Below are 21341 nucleotides of genomic sequence, written 5' to 3' on the forward strand. Positions count from 1 at the left end.
AAAGAAAAAAACCCTTCCTCTCCATTCATACCTCCCAGGCTTTTAATAAAGATGTAGGGAGAGAAACCCTTAGCATAAGGTATGTTTCCACACTTATGCAGAAACACACAAGTGTGATAGCTGATCAGAGTTATCAAAATCAAATCTTTTCTTTAGCACTTCCTAAATGTTCAGAACTCTTCATAAGTATCATTTCACAACTTTTTAACATGTACAAAAGGAGAGCAAAACATTCTGCTTACATTTTTTATTTTCCTAACATAAACAAAATACATAAACAAACCTGCCACTGGTCACCTGTTAGTTGGGCAGGAAGAGAAAGCAAAACTAAAAGTTGAGACTAGAAGCTAGGAGTGGAGCAAAGCAATGAGATGGAGTTGGTGGTGGGAGAAATAGCAAGACTAGAGGTTAGGAGTGGAGAGAAGTGGCCAAATAAAGGAATGAGTGGGAGAGAAAGAGCAAAGCTAGGAAGGGAGAGAACAAAATCCAGGGAGGGGATAGGGAGGGAATAGAGAAGAAGGGGTTGTGGGAGATAGAATGAGACTAGAAGCTGTGAGTGGGGAGAGTGAGACAACAGAAAGGAACAGTGTATCTGTACAGAAGAAGGCGGGGTGGAAGGAAGGAAGGAAGGAATAAACTCCTCTCCGTCCCTGCAAGCCTCTAGCCTTGTTATTTCTCTCCCCTCACCTCTTGACTGACCAGACTGCCCCCCACCCAGACAGCCATTATGCACCTAGCCCCATACTCCATAGGAGCTGCCATGTAGTGGTGCACAGCAGTTTCTCAAATTCCCAGTAGTGTACCTAGGTCCAAGAAGAATGGGCCAGTAAGGGCTAGCTTACTGACCCATCTAGTTTAGTATTATGCCACATCTAGTTTAGTCCATAGCAGTGTTCTCTAGCATGGTGCCCTCCAGATATTTTGGAGTCCAGCTGTCAAATAACCTGACCTTTCCCATGCTAACTAGGACGGCTGGAGTTGTAGTCCAGTGCATCCGGATGGCACCAGATTGGGTATGACTAGTTGTGGGCTCTCTGGTATTTCAGAGAGTATCTGAAAAAGTCAGGAATTAACTCTGGGACCATTTGCATGCTGATCATGTCTGCTACTAAGTTACAGTCTTTCTTTGACTCTGGCTTGTTAATCAACCCTAGTTACATAAGCACAGTTCACTGAGTACCAGTATAACAGTGAATTCCAGTTTTAAAAGTGGATGAATAGTGGTAACTGTGGTTTATCCTAAATCTTAGTTGAATAAAGATCAAACTGTGTTTTGAAATCCTGGTTTGTTATTTAAATAGAGTTAGTATAAACTGCCACTCCCTGAGTTCCTAAGTAACAAGAAATTGGTTTACTGAAACTGAAAACAGAAGATTTTAGTCTCCTCCTGTATGAAAATGGAAGCCTGTTACATCTTTTTTTCATGATCTAGGAGCCTGGTGCAGCTGCTTTCAATATGAATCATAGTTATTTAATATGTCTCTCTCATTAGTTGTATTTTGGTGACAATGGAAACTGAAAATACCACAAACTTTTTCAGCATCTAGGTTTCACTCAAGGACATCATTTTTTGAGATATGTCAGTTATATTGAATAAGTGATCTTGAGAGCTCCTGTGAGCAAGATTTCCTCCCATGCAGGAAACCTTTTGATGTTTCCTTCCTCAACAGCAGAATTAAAACTCACTTTGTTGCTGCATCAGCAGCTGATTTTGAAACTTTTTTGGTCACAAGAGCAAATGCCAAGCCATACAGCTCTTTCTTTCAGGACTGGATTCACAGCTCTGGCTCATAGCTAGAACATTATTACATTAATTTTTCTAATTATTAGTACTTGTTGTTTGTTATTTATTTGAAGAAAGGGCAATAGATAAAATCTGATGTGCCAAATGCAAGGATTAATCACAACTGCCTTTGAGTGCAGTGTATGTAATCCACAACCCATATTTTGCACTAGACCATAAAATTAGAAAAATGTTCATTGTAAAACCTATTCTCATTTCTTTTCCAGTGTAGGCAGCTTATGAAAGCCTAGTCATGTCATTGCTTAGAGTTTTTGTTCAGGGAAAATCCAAAGTTATATAATGATCCTGAAGTTAATTGTTATATGATAGAAAACAATATGCACGGTATTGGATATCGTGCTAGTTTAGGAAGAAGAATGGTTTTATATTTACCAAGGTACAATGTCAACTGTACCTCTAGGCAATATGGTCCCCTCCAGGTGCTTCAGGCTACAAATCTTACAATTCCAAACCCAGCATTGGCAGTGGTACAGGATTATGGAAGTTGTAGTCAAAAACATCTGGGATGAGACATACTGTGTATGCCTGATCTAGAAAGAGAACTATACCTACGAAGAAATAGGCAGAACAAGGTTCAGCGCATCTATTCAGAAGTAAGCTGGACTGAAAGCATTTTCAGATAGCTTTCAAAATAGCAACACTGCATGTCTACTTATAGGGAATCAGTCTTCAGTGCAGCTAAAAATCTTTCCAGTAGCATGATTTTTTGCGTGTGGAGGGGCCATAGGATGGTTTGGGATTCCCAACTCCAAGGCTGAAGATTGCAGTCTGACCCCAATGCTGGGAATCAGAGCATTGCCCCTTCACAGCCAGCATGGAAAGAATTATGTTGGCTGCTCTGTGGAGTCAAAAATTGTTCTTGGAACCCAATTAAAGGGGGTGTTTCTGGGGAGGGAAGAAAACCAGAATAATCAGGGGAAGGGATATTCTTCAACCACTCCAGCCTGCTTTCTTTACCCTCCAAGATTCGCCAGCTAGTTGGGCAAAAAAGCCTATCTAGCAAAATGGCCTCCATCTAGAACAGGGAGGCAAAGATCACTTCCACCATTCATCTTGCTCTGCATTATATACCTGTGGGATCCAAGCCTTGGGGCTTATGGGCAACCTGAGAGAATTGCTCCTTTAAAGATTAATTTAAACAAATATACCCACTTGTCAGTGACAGATAACAGCGAAAGAGACTTGCCAAGGATGTGGAATTCTCAGGGGCCAAATCGGTCACAAGAAGAGGGGGATGATCTAGCATCATTTCTCCCATGTCCCACTGTCATTATGTGGCACATTTCCCTGCCAGCAAGGGACAGAGAAATGCACAAGGTGCAGTGAAATGAGGATGCACAGTTAGGAAGGAGTGGATAGAATTGAACTTGGGAATGCTGTATTCAGCATTGGTTCCAGTGTTAGATGTTATGATCACTTGAGCATAGGCAATTACTCCATTAAAAGACTGGCAGTCACTGCTCAAATTGAATGAAGTCTGTAGAGTACAAGAAACTATAAACAATTTGTATCATGTTGAATAATGTTGCCTCTTTGGAGAAACTAAATATTTTAGTTGCTTCCCCCATCGCTTCCCCTTCCATTGCTCTTAAAGTTCTCAAGGAGGTAATTTCATACATTCTTTTTAAATGAAAAACAGAAGAGTGACATTTTATCAAGCACCAAAGTCAGAGAAAACATTGCAAAAGTTTCAAAGCCGCTCAACGGGATGTAATTTAAGCTTCTCAGGAATGTTCACTGACTACTGAGTGCAAAATATGTTCACTGCTGGGGTCAAGAATGGGAGGCATGTGTTGCAGTGTCATTTGCCACCTTTGAAAACAGTTTGGAAGTTTATGTGGTTCAAAATGCAGCCACATTCTTATTAGCTGGTGGGAGCATGGGAGTACGTACGCTGAAATAATTGCACTGGCACCCAAGTCACCTCCGAGGAGAAGTCAGAGTTCAAATTTAAACCTTCCAGGTTGTCTGGGGTATCTTTGAGAGTATATGGGCTTCCACATTTCCTAAGGATCGTACTGGAGGCCTTATTCCAGGTCTTGTCTTTTAACAGAAGAGTGATAGTTGAAGAAGAATTAGCTAGAATGGAGTGGACAACTTCCTGAGAGTGAGATGGGAAGCTGCAAAATAGCCTTTTTAAAGGGTGAAATCTCAGTTTGTCATCAAAATTCAGCAGAACAACAGTTTCTATTTTGGGCAGCAAACTGCGTTTTATCCAATAGAAAAGGTGCATTTGCAGCCTATTTGCTGCTTCTGAGCCAGCAAATTTCAGTTGTAGTGGGTTAGGGTTAGAGCAGTGGTGATAACACAAAGAAGTCAAGTGGGGGTCATACAGTCCACAGGAATGAGGGTTAAAAATAAAGCAAAGAGCAAGACAAATGCCTGCTAGCACACTGTCTCCCTGGGTCTGTTTCTCCCCCTTAGCTCTGCCCTACAATATTGGTACATCTGTTTGCTTGCATCTGTGATGCTAATTAATACACCACCATACATTTTTTGTATTAGCTTCTCTGGATTTTGGGCTCTCAATGTTTTCCGTACAACTTGGCATACTTAGGACGAGCGAACATTTGGGCGCATGCATAGTTTATATTGTGAATAATAATAAGTTCACAAATATTTCATGGGGTAATAAATGAAGGCACAAATATTTCATGGGGTATATGCCAGTGGGGGAGAGGAATTAATTCTATTGTTGGAATAGTTGCTTCAACACAATTTCCAGATGTGTTTCATTCTGTCTTATTAAAAATATGCAGCTGCTAGTATTAGAACCTTTAAAATGGATACTGAGAGAATTTAGATGTTGGGGGAGCTGTGGCACGAGGAACACCTGCTTTCTGAGACATGAAAATGGTTTATCTAAGGTGGCACAATTGCTAATCCTAGTATTTTTTTATATAGCGGTGCAGATTAACATATTACTTCACAAATTATTTTGTACGAGCCATTGCAAAGTGAAAGGCAAAACAGTAGTTTTCCATAGCATGTTACAAGGCTCTGGAGCTGCACATTGTTATGTAATTCATTATCAAAAGTATTGGATTACTTGGTAGCACTACCAGCACTTGTTTTGTCTATTTGTTGCATTTGCAATAGAGATCCTCATGACAGCCCTCAAAGAAAATTCGGGGATTAATGTTACATCTGTGGAAATTGGCATTATTTCTAAGTCTGTAATAATTCAAGAGAAAGAAGACTCTGCTTTGTGTGTGTGTGTGTGATATATATCAGACTTTTTCCCAAGGCAGCATATAAAACACACGCTAAAGTCTGGTGTGGTAGTAAACATAGTAAAACACAGTGAAAACATCAATAGCAGCAAACATTCTTAAAACAACAAGCACTATAATATAGCTTATCAGAGACCAATGGAGCTGTAACCTACAATGTAACTGGGAGAAGCCCAGAGTAAAGTAGTCAGTTTTCAGGACCTTCTGAAAAGCCTGCACTCATGGGCCTGGCAGAACCCCAATAGCATCTTCCCCTTGAGGTTCTGAACCACTGCAGAAAAGCCCCTTTCTTGCAGTGTGGTTGTTCACCTAACAGCCTTCCTAGGTTTGTGAATGAGAGAGCCTCTCTGACTGATGGAGGTGAAGGTAGTCTTTCTCGTAATCGTGTACAAATAATTTAAGGCTTTAAAGGGCAAAAACAGCCCTTTAAGATGAGCTTGAAAACACACCATTATTATTATTATAATGGTACATTTCTAGTTTTAGTATTATTATACTGCATTTCTCTCCCACTTTTTTTTTTCTATTGCAAGGAACCCAGGTGACTTACAAAGTTCTCCGTTGTTATCCTCCAGCTACAACCTTGTGAGATAGGTTATGCTGAAAGGGAGTGACTGTCCGAAAGTCACCCAGTGACCTTCATGGCCAAGTGTAGACTAGAACCTGGATCTCCCAGATTCCAAGTACAATGCTGTAACCAGCATGCCACTCTGTAATAATTCAAGGATGAGAAAACTGGGTTATATTATGAATACTATAGATTAATGGTTAGATGCTTGAGACAACATGTATTGTGGTGTTTGGTCCATTATGTATTTATTTAAGTATATTTACTTATTTATTCAAGTATTTATATGCCTCCTATAACTGCCAAAGGCCTTCCTAGGTGGCTTATAAGTAACAACATATTAAAACCTGTTAAAGCAGTTAAAAGAATAAAACATTGACACAACAATAAAAATATAAAAAGGCCACCAGCATTCATAAGGGCTAAGTATTAAAAAAATTAAGGTATGTCTTTGCTTGGCGCTGAAATGAAAATAAAGACAGGGCCAGGTGCATTTCTCTAGGGAGGGAGTTCCAGAGACAGAAAAGGCCTTTTCCTCTTTGCCTCCCCTCTCACCTCCTTCTTGCAGAAAGGCCTCCTGTCCTGCTCTTAGGGAATGGGTAGGTATTTTTGGACTTCATGTAATTTAGTACATTTAAATACCACTTTTCTATAGCATACAATACCCAGAGCAGTTCACAGTAAGAGTTAAATGATCAAAAATACTACATCTGAAAGAAACAAACTGTGCATTTCTCACATTTCCGTACTATTCATTAGTGAAACTTCTGCCTGGTTTACAACTATTAAAACCATAACATACAATATGATAAAACATCATATAGAGCTGGGTGGTTCCTCAGCCACATTCATCCCCCAAGGCCTTGTTCTGAAGCTCAGGGCCTCCCAATCTCCCCCCACCCACCCCAGTCTTAATCACAGCAATGGCATGGGTATGATTGAGGTGAGCTTTCTTGAGGCTGCCGGCCAGGCCTGAGCGCGTTGGGCTGGTGGCCTGGGGAGAGCTCACGCTCATCCTAGCATATCCTGCCGCGTGCCTTTGGGCCCCTCAGCAGGAGCATGCAAGGCATGCTAGGTGGTTTGTCAGCTCAGGTGCAAGGGGCTCAGTGCACCAATTCCAAGAAGGAAGGAGGGGTGGGGGTCTCATAGCAGGGCTTGTGGGTGGGAGAAACAGGGAAGGAAGGGATGGGCCACCCCAGAGGAGCAGTCATTGTGCTTGGGCTGTGATCAGAGAAGGAATTGCCTGTGATTTCTGCACTACAATCTCTCCCATTAAGCCTTCATTTTATTCAGTTAGCACCACAATCTTAAGATTAAGAAGCAGCTCCTGATTTAATGGTTAATTAAATATATTAATCATGTATATTAGATAAATGCATTGTGAACACTTTAATTTGCAATATGGAAATTTAATTCATTGTGTCCTCATGCGGCCCTGAATGTACAAAAAGTTGAACTGCGCTGATAGAGAAGTTTGTGTTTTAAGCTACACTGTTCAAGAGAACTCTAGCAGAAATGCAAACATTTAAAAAGTAGTAACGTATTTAAAACAACAGAAACTGAAGGACTAGAATGTCGGGGGGGGGGGGGGGGGAGAAAAGACTACAGTGTAGCCAACCAGACAATCCTCCCAGGGAAGCTCATTCCATAATCTAGTAGTTAAGGACACACTTGGCTATAAAACATGTAAATAAAAATGCAGATGTAAAAAAGCTGTGAAGGTCTCTCTGTTCACCTTTTCATCCCCCTGAACACCCCCAGAATGCAGGGTTCAAGGCTGCTCTTCCAACCTTGGAGGTGCAGTTCAGCACTGGCTGCAAGGACAGAGGGAGGATGCTCTGGTTTTGGAGTTCCAGCTGCAACCTTGCAGTGCAGCCCATTTCTGAGGTTGGAACTGGTGCTCCAAGTTTTTCTATGGCTATATAGACTGTCTAGTGGTCATAGGATTGTGCCCTCAGTGTAGTTTTAGTTTGGGTTTTTTGGGAGGGTTCGGGGGATACAGAAATGTTGCAGCAATATAAAAGCTCTGCTAAGTTTTTTTTAGTAATGTGCAAAACATTTACTTTATTCAAACTCATGCAATTTCTACTTCTCTCTTCTTTTCAACACTTCTTTGAAAATTACAGGCTGAGGAATCCTGTAAATGTAATGGCTGGAAAAACCCTAACCCACCTTCCACTCCGCCCAGGGCAGATTTGCAGCAGGCAGTTGTGAGTCTTACGGAACCATGTCGTAGCTGTAATCATGCTTTAGGTAGGTTTGCAGCCTTTTTTCTGCAACACTTGTATATTTATTTGATGTACTAAAGTTTTAGGGAAGCTGACAATAAATTAAATAAACATATCCACATCATTACAGTTTTAAAAACATCTTTGTGTAAAACACAACCCATGTAATGTACTTCAAAGTGTGGTACAGCTGAAAACAGTAAGAAGACGGAAGATGGGAAGTTCAGTAATTCTGCCTAGGCATAACATTGTAACAGGGCAAAGTTTAATTATTGAAAGTCTCTTTTCTTCCAGATGGCTATACCCAAAGGCATAATATACCTTTTGGCACATCACTTTCTAAAGATGAGTCAGAAGTCTCAAATAAACCCTTTTATTGTAGTAATTTCAAAACTTAGCTATAGGGCTTTACAGTCTCAGTGTAGTACCTTGACAAGACTCAGTTTATGAGCACCACAACAAGAGGCTTGAGTATCTCTTGGTTCTGCACACAGAATGAATGAGTTTAGACAAAGCAGGAAGTCTTCCATGTGAACAATGTCCTGTTTCCAGCAAAGTCTGTTCTTGGTTTCTCTGCCTTAAATACAGGGGATTGGCTTCTAAAGATCATTATCAGACATTTGATCTTGGCAGGGAAACCTAGTTCGTAGGTGATCGCTGTGTCTCATTTCTGCCCCACCCTGTTTAGTTGATGATGCACCAAACCCCTTAAACATCCTATGCTTCCCCACTGCTCCTGCTCTCACAGAAAATATTTCTGGTCAAGAAGCAGGGGTCTCCTTCAAGGTCAGGTCTCCCAGGTATGGAAGCTAAAGCACATCAGCTTCTTGTATCTCACCTCCAGGCTATAATTAATCACTTTCAGACAAGCCAGCAATGGATGCCAGTTTTAAAGCCAAAACTCTTTAACCAAGCCCTGCTTTAAAGTATAATGGCTTTTTGGGGGCAGTTAGAAAAAGTTCCGGATTTGAATGTAAAAGAAAGCTATGAGAAATTGTGACTTACTGTCTCATTTTATCTGCTTGTATGGACAATGTATGAAGGGGGAACCAGAATGCTTAGCAGAATGTTTCTTGCACTGGCATTTTGCTATTGGACATCATGGTTTATTAACCCAGGATTCATGTCTTACTTATGTAAACACAACCAGTAGCTTATTTGTAATATTGTATACATGGCTATTGAAACAATGGATTTGTATATATTTAGTTAGAAGCTAAAGAGGGACAAAATGACCTGGAATCTGAGCAGCCATAGAAGTTTCTGATTCCTTCTTCTCCCCTTTACAAAGAAAAGTTAAAATGTTGAGGACAGGAGCTGAGGACAGAAGCAATAGAAGCATCTTCCCAATTCAAACTATGCTGTCATTAGAATGACAGTGTAACTAAATTTCCAATTAGTTTCCTGCTGTTACATGGTTATAACTACCATTTATTATGCTTTTAAGACTTTGAAACATTTACTTCTTAAGTTCTCCAGGCTTTGTAAGCTTGCACTGTAGGCTTGCAAAGACTGCTGCTGAAAGTATTTTGAATCCTTTATTAATATTCAGGAGGCATCCTAATGACATTAAGTAGAATGATCCATTCCAATTAATAGTCACTTGTGAGATAATGGATCTTTTTCTGCAGATGGCTGAAATTTGAATGTATCAGAAGTGAGAATCAGTGAGAAATCTCGTATTAACAATACCCTTGGGTTAGGTTCAAGGCACCAGGGCATCTCTAAAACTGTTGGATAACGTTCCTGCAAGCATGCTTATATATAGATCTCTTACCTAAGATTTTGTTTGAAACATTCACACAATGATGTTCAGATACTGCCTTTGTGGCACTAAAGTAGAGCAAAGAAAGGGCACTGATTGATACCTTCGTACTCTGATTGACCTTTATTGACATAAAGGTCAATAATCAGCTTTTGCTGTTAAAAAATAAAGGTTTTAGATTAACAAAACAAGGAGAAAATCTGAAAAAATACTTGGAGTGGATGATGCTGATGAATGCCCCCAATATGTAAATGAATTGTTTCATTAAAATGTTTCTCAAATTCTTACCAATCATTTTAACTAAAATGTGGTTACAAAATTTGCCTAAGAAAATGAAAAAAAATTCTTAATGAACTAGATCCAATTTATCTATGTTGGTTGGTCATTCTTGAGATAGGCCATTCTATTAGACATTTCTGGTTGCTTGACCCTTTTCCAGTAAGTTTTAGATTTACTTGTCTGTTTCAGCTGCTCATGTTTCCCATTTGGATAATGTCTCTGAAGAAGAAATGAACAGGCTGTTGGGGATTGTGCTGGATGTTGAGTATCTTTTCACCTGTGTTCACAAAGAAGAGGATGCAGATACCAAGCAAGTCTACTTCTACTTGTTCAAGGCAAGTTGCCATATTTGTTTTCCAGAATAAATCTCATGCTTTCTAAATCTTCATAAAGTATACATAGTAATGGCAAACTATAACTGTCCCCCACCCAAAGTGGCAACTTTCTTTAGATCTATCCATATAACCTCCTCAACCTTAGAGGTTTTTTTCCTTGTACTGAAGTGGGAAAAAGAGAACTGTAATTAATCTGTCATCTGTGAAACAGAAACACATGATTGGTCCCATTAACCCAGGTGATTTCTCCATTTTCAAAATGCAGGATGGCCCATATTTAGTTGCCTCTGTATTCTCCGTATACCAGTAGCCTGGTCCAGTAATTCCTAATTTGGGGAAGATCCTCCAGATGCACTGAAGTGCAGTTACCATTATTTCAAACAAGTATGGTCATTATTGTGAGGATAGAATTGGAATGGGGGAAGACTACCCAGAATACTTTGCTTTGAAGAAGGGGTGGGAAGAAAATGTTATAAATAAATAACTTTGATTGCATTTTTATTTAAAGTCATCAACTTTTTAAAATATCCTGTTTTCAACAGCTTTTGAGGAAGTGCATATTACAGATGGGGAAACCTGTTGTAGAAGGATCTTTGGAAAGCCCCCCATTTGAGAAGCCAAGTATTGAACAGGTAAAGTCTGTGCACAGCAATTTCATATCAGTATGATTCTACTTTCATCTGACATTTATTTAAAATGATAATCAGGGCCTCTGGTAATATACAAATTTAATTTCTTATGTTGATGAGAAGGAAAGCTGAATATTTGAGGTTCACATTAGGATAGTTTTATCCTTTTTTCATGCTAAAAGGCAGTGTAAATCAGTTGCATGTATTCCAGAATTCAACTCACACTTTCATCTGCATATGTAATAATTATCTTTAGTTTAAATAGTGCTCTTTTTAATGTATTCTTTTGTACATGTCTGCAGAGAGGCCTTTGTTCTTTAGTTCAGTGCCCCTGGAAATTGGATGGAAAAATCATCTTGTAAATTGGAAAATCCACCATTAGCAATACAAAAGAGGAAGTTTAAAAGGAATCCGGTAGATGATAGCAATTTGTATCACTACAAGACCCTAGGTAGGTAGCTGATATCTTTAGAAACCAAGGTCCTGATTCAGGAAGGTAACTTGTTATTTGGATATATATCACACATGCTGAACTTCAAACATATGAATGGTCATCTTGACTTGGGTCTAGAATAATGCCATATAGCTATGAAGTACTGTTATGGTTCAAATTTTATCCATTTGCATTTGGTTAGATTTTCTATGTTTTCCAGTGCAAAACCAGAAATCAGTACTGTAAAATTAACAGACTTAATTGTGCCAAGTTATTTTTGCTATTTTAATTCTGAACAGCAAGCACTCGCTACACCGTTTCCTCTAAGACCAACAACAGAAGCCCTAGGCATATAATGGTGTCAGATGGTTGTCTCTGGGATCCAACCCCTTGCATTTCTTTGTGCAAGGGGTTGGGTGGGGAGAGAGACAAGTGAAAATGGTTTCCAGAGGCAGAATGGTGTACCTTAAATCGTGCTGCTGTGGATGGTGTCCTCAGCCTTTGCAGAGGGTTGTGTGTGGGGGTGTGGGGTGGCGGAGTAGATTGCCTGAAAGAGAAGCAAGCACCCCACATGCCTTCTAGAAACTAGCCAGTGATGTTAGTTGTGTTGTATCAACTTCAGTTAAAATACTGCAAATTAAGTTTTCTAAAATGGGCTGAGAATTTGATTAGAACCTGCAATTTTTAAAGATGCCTTAACGGCAACTGAAAGATGTAGTTGAGTGTGACATTCATGAAACAGGAGCGTGCTGTTTGGTTATTCGTGTCTGGACTGTGTCCAAAAATAAAAGCAAAATTAGGTGTCATGGGTTTAACAAAACTGTTCCAGTTGGTTGCCTTTGCAGGTGTCTCTGCAGTTAGCCTCTGAACTCAAAGGCTTAGAAACATGCAATGGCAGGAGATAGTCATGGCAGCTATCTGTACTGCCACCATATCTTGCATCCAGTGTTTGCTCTAGATGGCCATTTTCAGCCATCCAGTGGAAGCACTGGAGAGGAGTGGGGAAGCCAGCAGGGTTGCTGAAAGGCCAATACAAGCCCAGTTCCCCAGCCTCCTGCCCATACTACTATACCTCTTTTTGTCTTCTCTGAGCCCAAGTTGTTCTGATGCTGGCAGTGAGAAGACAGGTCATGGGCTCTCCCTTCAACACCCCCAGCTCCAAATCGCATGATCCAAGGATTCTTATGGCCTCCCAGAAGAGGTCAGAAGGCCATAGGATCCACCCTTTCAAATAAATCTGTGAAGCTAGAGGTATGGTTTATAACTGAACTAAGCATTTACAGACATGTCCAGAGAGAGAGAAAAGGCCTTGCCAGTTTTGTAAGAGGTGGGTTGGTTTTTTCTTCTGAGGAAACAAAGAAGCATCCACATAGAAAGTATAATTTTTAAATAAAAAATAGGGGCCTGGTTCTTCCCAAAAAAGGCATCCTAATTGATTTTCTGTAATATAAGAGATGAAACCTGGGATAAAATTTCTCCAAGAATTCCATAAACCAAAGATAAAAGGACTGGGCAGTATATACTGGAGGCGTAAGAGTTTCTCTATGGAATCTAGAAGAGGGGTAGGGATATTAATTAATATAGAAATAAACTTCCAGTTAAAAAGGATGATGTAAAATAAAAACAGGATGCATATATTTGTAGAAGGGATATATAACAATAAAGGATCAATAACATTGGTATCAATAATACCCCTATTATGAATCAGTTAATTTTTCTTCATATTTTAGCTACATTTAATAGATTTTCTAAGTCATAGAAAATTACTGCAGGGGATTTAAACCGGAATTTCCAGGGGGAAATACCAATTAATGATGCAAAGTATAACTGTAAAGCGAGGTAGAAAAATGTATAAATATATGCAGATCCTGAAAAGATATGAAATTTATGATGTGTGGAATGAAATTAATCTTAATGATTGCAGTTATTTTCTGAAGTACATAAAACTTTTAGTAGGCCTGATAGAATTTTAATGACAGAAATGCTTTGACATGGAACAAGGGAATGGAAATTGGCTAAATAAAAGTAACAGACCATACCCAAATACAAGAGTATGTAGAGATAGGCAAAAAAGAATTTCATATGGAAATAGAATCCTTTATTACTAATTAAATGAAATAAAAAGTAGAACAAAAAGAATTTGGAAAGATATTTTCAGTAAAACAAATTAGGTAAAACAACTGAAACAATTAGTTGGGAAGTGGGCAAGGCAACAATAAGACCTCTGTGTATAAAAGAATTTGAGTTTGGTACAGATAAAGGAAAAAGAGTTTGGATTAAGAATTCAATACAATAACAGACCAGTATAAGAATATGGGATGCATTAATGTTAGAAAAGACTGTAAAAATTGAAGAAAGAGAGAAAGTTGGAAATAAGCCAAATAATGAATAAATGACAAATATATTATGGGGGTATGGGTAAAATAGAATTTTAAGGTTCAACACAAAAAGGGAATTGAAACATATGATCAAAAAGAATTGGAAGCAATATTACAACATTATTTCAAACATCTATATAAAGGGAATCAGATAAAAAGCAGGACCAGGTACATCAAGATAAAACAAAGCAAAGAATAGAAAAAGTAAAAAAATGATAGCCAGATGGGAATAACTAAGTGTGACACATTTGATTGGATTATAACAAAAATGACAATATTACCAAAATTTAATGTACTTCAAGAAATTCTACACAAAATGTTTGAAGTATTTCAGAGTAGGACAGAAACTTTGATTTATTTCACTTTTCAAACTTTATCAATTTAAATAGAAGAAGGTACATTAAATTTTGTAGAGAAATGGTCCTGGACACTGGTAGAATTTGCAAAAATAAATTAGAATGTATCATTTTTGTGTTGAAGCGGATGTAAAATTAACTGAACGTTAATATATAAGTGTTCAATAGATGGCAAAAGAAGAAGGGGACGGCAGAGGATGAGGTGGCTAGATGGAGTCACTGAAGCAGTTGGTGTGAGCTTAAGTGGACTCCAGGGGATGTTGGAGGACAGGAAGACCTGGAGGAATGTTGTCCATGGGGTCGCGATGGGTCAGACACGACTTCACGACTAACAACAACAACAACAAATATATAAGTGTTAGGAATGTAGGTACTTAAGTCAGTTTTGGAAAGAGAATATTTAAAAAAATAAAAAGGGATAAGCTTAGCCCTATTGAATATGCTTGAGAAAGAGAACAGAGAGATTAAAAAATTGTTGAAAGCTGCAAAGCAGTTCATCACAAATATTTGGAAGACAGCATGGATGTTAATTTCTAGATCAAAAAAGAAAATATGGGATATAGCAATTCATGAAAAGTTGACACAAGTTATGGATGATAGATGAATAAAGAAAAATATACTGATGAAAATATATTGATTATATGAAGAAGGACTAATAGAATAATTTTGGAAGAAGATTATAGAATACTCTGGGACATAAAAAAGATTAGAAGGAATGAAATAGGACAAATTAACATGGGTCATTCTGGGTAGGGATTGGGAAAGGGGTATGTATTAATAGATACCAATATGGATGTGTTTTGTTTTGCATGTGTATGTATTACTTTTGAAAGCATAAACAATCAATACAAATTGATTTTGTAGGTACCCTAATTACCTGTTCTTCCTTTCCTTTCTTCCTTAAGGGGGTTAATAATTTTGTGCAATACAAATTTAGTCACCTTCCATCAAAAGAGAGACTAACAATAATAGAGTTGGCTAAAATGTTTCTCAATCGCATCAACTACTGGCACTTGGAGACACCTTCCCAGCGAAGACAAAGGTCACCTAATGATGACATTGCTGGCTATAAAGTTAACTACACAAGGTAATCCTTTTCCAGGTTTTCACATGTATCTTGTAGGATCGGGCCTCATAGATAGTGGGTACCAGTGCCCCCTTCTCATATCATGTGATATACAAAGTGAAGTACATTGGAACAAATATTCTGGTCGAGATTTATATACTGGCTTTAAAATGGATCGAATAAATATGTGAAAGAAAAATCTGGTAGTAGCTAGAAGCTATAGTAGCTAAATGTTCAGCCTATGCATTATATCTCTGACTGCCAGAAGCTAGTGAATGGCACCAGGCTTAAGATACTGCCCCAATTTCTTGCTTGTATTCATACTTCTGGAATTTGGTTTGTTACTGTTCCTGGATGGGTGAGCTGGAAGGACCAGTGGCCTATTCTTGACCCAATATACCACTTCTTGTGTGATAACCTGGCTTTAAAATTATTATTATTATTATTATTATTATTATTATTATTATTATTATTATTATTATTATTATAACATTTCTATGCCGCCCCTTGCCAAAACCTCGGGGCGGCTTACAACATGATAAAATACATTGAACTTCCAGAATATATTGAATATATTTATATGGAATTTAAATGTGTGCTCTAACTTGGTTGATTTCGGGACATGGAATAAAAACATTAAACGGTCATTAAATGGACTGTTGTTTTAGAAGTTGCAATGAAGTGTTCTTTAAAGCGCATAGCTATTGAGTGGTAAACAGACTGTCAAATACAATACTTTTCATGCAAGTTTGGGTCAACTGACTGTGTTTATGTCTCAATTTGCAGGTGGCTGTGCTACTGCAATGTCCCTCAGTTTTGTGATAGTCTACCTCGATATGAAACCACACAGGTTTTTGGGAGAACACTGTTGCGCTCAGTCTTTACCGTCATGCGACGGCAACTTCTAGAACACGCGAGGCAGGAGAAAGACAAACTGCCTCAGGAGAAACGAACGCTAATCCTCACCCATTTTCCCAAGTAATCTTTCTTTTTTACTTTGTGGACTTTCTGATCAATTTGAAGCCTTATGTCTCCCATATGATTATGATCCCTTACTGCTAACTGTATCTATTGCTAAAAAAGAGAAAAATGTCACAACACATTTCTTTCTGCTGAAAGAAACATTGTCTAAAGGGAAACATGTCAAGTGTAGTATATGGCAGAGATCTTGAACCTCTTTCATCCCAAAGGCTGGGCTCCATTTCAGAGAAACTCTTGAGGACCCGCTTCCAGTGATAGGCAGGACCAAATGCAAATTTGGGCATATATTTACCCACAAATTTTAATCTCAAGTTCAAGTTGCTAATAATGAAACATTACAGTCTAATCACATGCATGTGGGCTAAAGAATACTGAAATTTGCAGGTTTCTGCCTACATAGGAATGGAGAGAAAAAAACTGCTCAGCTGTTTAAAGCCAGGAAACTTCCCAATAATCCAGGGTTGGGGGAAAGGTGACAGGGTGTTCTGGGCAACTCCAAAAGGCCAGATTGGGACTCTGGGTCTGAGCTTCTGCAGCCCTGCATATACGTAGGATTGGGTTCCAAGGAGCTTCCACTAAGAATCCAAGCATCTGCTAGTCTACATTTGTATCTGAAACACAGCATGGCCTACAAGCCATGCAGCAGTTGCTGGGCCGTCTCTGTTGCTTAGTGGCTGAGCCTACTAAAGAACCTTAAGTTTTAAAACAGGGTGTTCTGGCCTTATACCTCTCGATGCAAGCTCTCCAAAATAAAAGACAAGTAGCACAGGCTTTTAAAAGCCTGTACCTGCCTTATATCTGAACTCCAGGGCTACATTCTTATTTGTGTGTACCTGTGAATAAGTCCCACCAAATTCATTCTCAAATGCATGAATAAGGTCATGGTGACATTCTGTTCAGAATTTCATTTGGTTATGTGCTGCAGTTACATTTGATTGTGCCTCAGAGCAGGGCTTCTGCCACACTATGTTGTAGCTTACCCACAGGACATGTTACATATAAACACATAAGCAAATACAGTATAAAGTATTTATGTGAAAGGTTGTGCCTTGAATATTGAAAATAAATAATTCAAATCCCTGCTTTGCAGCTTTGTTTGCTTAAGCAAAAATGGGAGATAAAATAAACTGAAGCACAAAAGTTGACTATCTTTCTGTCTGTCTGGGGGTTGTAGGATTTTTTTCTGCCTAAACAAGCCTAGAATTCCATCCTCCTTTATTCATATTGGACCCACTGAAATAAATGCAGCTGTTAGTCATGACTAACTCCTTTGATTTCCATTGAATATATTCTAATTATGATTAAGTCTGGATCCATTCCAGTGAAAGATAGTCCACCTTTCCATTAAGTAATAATAAATAAATCCCTTGAAATTCCGCTTATCTATTTATCCAACTCCAGTTTAAAGTTATGTTTTAGGTTTTTGAATGTATGTATTTTAATCTTTGTATTTTGTTGTGTATCATCTGAGTGATCAGACTGATGATCCAAAACTATTCCAATTTAAAACAAAAACAAAGCAAATAAATATGTATTCCCTTATGAAACATTTTCTTGGATCCTTCATTTTCAATCTATAAATAGAAGGAGCTTCCAGTCATGAAAGAATTTAAATCACAGAAGGAGGATTCTCTCATGGAAGGGTTCCATCCATCAATGGAAGCTTCTTCTATTCATGGAGCAAGGACTTAGGATCCAAGGTAGATTTGGAGGATTTGTTAATAAAGCTGGTGAGCTTCATAACTCAAGTTTAACTTCCCCATGCCATAACTATTCAAAGACTCAAAATGAGCCCCAAAGTTCCAAAAATGTCACCACTGGAAGATTATAGAATGCTAGCCCACCAGTGTCTGTGCAGAGTTCTTGTTTATCAAGAACATTATATTGTATGAAGTATATATTTTATAGTAGTGTTGGGATATGTTAATAAAGACATTCACAAGGCTTAGTTCAATGTGAGTCTGAAAAACAAATCCTACACATTGTTAATCCATTCAAAGGCAAGTATAGGCATATGTCAGAATCCTGGAATCTCAGTTTGAGAAGAGGAAATAAAACTCGGGTTGGTGGGAAAGATCAAGCGTTCAGACCATCTAGGCTTTATTGTATTACCCAGGTTCCCCGCAGGTCCAACTCACGATAATGCATTACCGGGCAGGCAGAGGTAAACTCTGCTGCAAAGCTTCAATACCCATTACAGGGCATTTATACTCTCTTGGGTACAGGGCAATTGATGACAGAATGCAGAGATTACAATAAGATTCTGAGGTCATCACATACAGAACAGATAAAGGAATGTCAGTCAATCATACAGTGACAATAAGATTACAATATTTCAAATTGCAGTGTATTGACATTTTAGTTGAGTAACTTGAACCCATCTCCAGGTCTGCTTAGACATGTAAATTCAAGCTACTGAGAAACTATGCATGAACTCAAGACTCTTATCTAGACTCTAAACATTCTGAATTGACCAGGGCACATGGAGCCCTCTGGACTAGGAAGATACTTCCTTGTAAAACTGAATTCCAACAATGATTATTTAATCATTGTGAAGGTGTACAATGTAAATTTGGACTAAATGGCCTGTGTACTGTAGCTTACAGCTAAAGGTGAGAGAAAGGAGCGGGGGAATGCCATTTTAAACAGTGACAGCTTGGTTTTGAGAAGGAGTACAGGATTTGATCCCACAATTCAAACGCACACAGAAGTAATGTTTTTCTGACAGGATTTGTCCAAATTTTCCCAACACATATGTATTGGATTATTTGTATCAGTATGCTTTAAGCATCAATATCATCAGCAACTCAGAGGTTATATTGTAGAATCACTACTGCAGATGTATACTGCATTTTAGAGAATTCAGCTTGACTTAAACATCATTTAATAAAAAAAACTGCTTGTTTTCACTTTTATTTATTTTTTTATTATTCGGAAGACATCCACAGTGCAATAAATACTCTATGCTAAATTTGCTGATCTGTTTGCATAATATTCTGAATGCACAGTTTTTGTCTACCAGAAAGTTAAGGTGTCTACGGTTTCACTTGTGGTTGAATTTTCAGTAACAGAAGAGCATTGGTTGCCTTTTTAGACCTTATTCAGTTTTGCATAAGGAAGCATATTAAGTTGCTTGTGACTTTATAGCTGTGTGTCTTGCTAAGTAGCTTGGTGGTAGAGCCATGAAGTTGTCAATTTATGTAACAACTGTATTATAATAGGAGTAAGTTATTCATGACTGCTTGCTTTTCAAACATATTAGTGGAACAATAGGTATGTAATTACTCCTCCACCCCCACTGAAGTTGCCTCTTAGCAAAGAACAAATTGCTTAGAGGCAAAATACTGCTCTTATACACTATTTCATCATGAGAGACAAGGGCTAAATAGGATCTTTGGTGAGACCAGTAAATTAAGAGTGCAATCCTATGCAGCTTTAGACAGAAAAAGGGTCTATAATTCCAGTATGCTCTAGCAAGCCATGGTGAGGCCTGCAGGCCCCCCCCCCCCCCCAATCTAAACATTCACAGGATTTTTGGATACCTACAAGATTCCATGCAATCATGCAAAAGTCTTAAGGGAAAAATAAGATAATGTAGGTAATGGTGGATTTCTAGCAAGGTTTGCTGCTTTTTGAACTAAGGATCTGGGAAGAAACTGGGGATTCTTAGGCTTTCTCACCCTCCTAGGATACCAATCTGGCATTCTGGGCTTCCTAAGAAGACTATGTACCCCTTTTTCTGGCCACATCCTGTTTCCACTGACTGCTGATTATTTGACACTTTTCCAGCTGTTGCATATATTTTTCCCTTCTAAAAGGGTGGCTTAGTGACCAGCAGTAAGAGTCTTCAACTGGAATAATTTCAGTATTTTTACCTTTGGACTTGTGTGACCCTGCACCGCTGCCTGAGAGCTTATTTGAAATTGCAGTTGCACCTACAATTATCTAAGAATAATTGGGGTTTACTTCTGATTAGACTTGTTTAGGATTGCACTGATTGCTGTCCTTGCTTAAAACAACAACATGACATTCTCATTCTGGTTGAATTGCCCCATTGGGCTTCTTGGAGTTACAGGGGAGCTTTAAGCAGAAAGCTTTCTACAAGAAGAAAAAGGGTCATTTCTGCAATTCGTGGAAAGTATGAATGAAATGTTATTTTTAGCATTCATATTGCTGTGAATAATAACATGTTCATTCTGAGGCTGTCTCCTACTAACCAGTTTCTCAGCTGGAGAAACTGCAGTTTAGAATTCTGAGTGAGTTCTTATTTTTCAAAGCAGCATTCCTAACAGACCTCCAGGAAAAGATTAAGCAGTCATAGCTTTAAAATGGTAGGAGGGTTTTCTTACATGGCATTATTGTCACCTTGATAATGTATTTGTGATACTTGAACAATTATATTAGTAGTTCCAAAGCACAGGCTTGCGCATCATGACAACGCACTCTGCAAATAAGCTACACAGGCTGGATTGTTATTGAAACAAACCCATGGTGTACCTGATAGAGGATTGCACTCACTTAGGGTTATCCATCCTTAGGTATCCCAAGGGACTTGTCTCCTTTCCCCTTGCCATAATTATGAGCCCTTCCCTCCTCTTTTCTTTCTGTTGTTTAGAGATTGCTGTTTGAAGTTGCCAATTTAGTATCTAGGTAATGGCCCCTCAAAGTCCTTTTCAGTGATTTGTCACCCCATATATATGGTGTTTACAAGAGCTGAGCAGGGCTGTGATGGAAAGGATGTTCTGGACAGCATTCATTCATATGGTCACCTTTGTTTATTTACTGCCCAAAGACAAATCTGGCTGACTGGTTAAGCCATAAGTTGGAGAGGACTTGATGGCACTTAACAACATTTGTGCAATTGTTTTAAAACTTTTTAAAAAATTAACGTTTTTAGCAAAGACTTCTGCAGGTCTGAAATGGGAAGGCTCAGCACACAGCAGTGTCTCCTTTCAAAGTGCAACAGGAACCCACTGTGAGCATTGACCCAGAGGGGGTGCAAAAGAGCATTATTTTTCACTTCGCTTTCTTTCAACAGCTTTCAAAAAACAAGCTGTCAGAAGAAACCAAAGACATAAATGATCATTATTCATGAAAAGAGGTGGCCAGTAGAATCCTCTAGGTTTGTCTGGGGAGCTGACTATTCCTCACTATTTTCCTTCATTTTCCCTTTTCAAAGGAACATTGATGTTCGACAGCTAGATTTTAAAACTCTGATTTATTTTACAAAGGGTTTGTTTGTTTGTTTGACAGGGCTATTTGAACTGTTGGTAAAAACATATGCAG

At 38.6% G+C, this 21341-nt stretch overlaps 1 protein-coding gene across 2 annotated transcripts in view; it reads left to right on the forward strand.

The window, feature by feature from the left end:
- Positions 1–21341, forward strand: part of KAT2B (lysine acetyltransferase 2B) — a 56505-nt gene that overhangs the window by 10075 nt on the left and 25089 nt on the right. For both annotated transcript variants that reach the window (XM_044449400.1, XM_044449401.1), the window contains exons 2-6: positions 7732–7858; positions 10067–10212; positions 10755–10844; positions 14914–15095; positions 15861–16052. In XM_044449400.1, the coding sequence (XP_044305335.1) occupies positions 7732–7858; positions 10067–10212; positions 10755–10844; positions 14914–15095; positions 15861–16052 (737 nt within the window). The remainder of the gene's footprint in view (positions 1–7731; positions 7859–10066; positions 10213–10754; positions 10845–14913; positions 15096–15860; positions 16053–21341) is intronic.

This window comes from Varanus komodoensis, unplaced genomic scaffold (genome assembly GCF_004798865.1).
Source record: "Varanus komodoensis strain SLA01 unplaced genomic scaffold, ASM479886v1 scaffold58, whole genome shotgun sequence".
Lineage (NCBI taxonomy): Eukaryota > Metazoa > Chordata > Lepidosauria > Squamata > Varanidae > Varanus > Varanus komodoensis.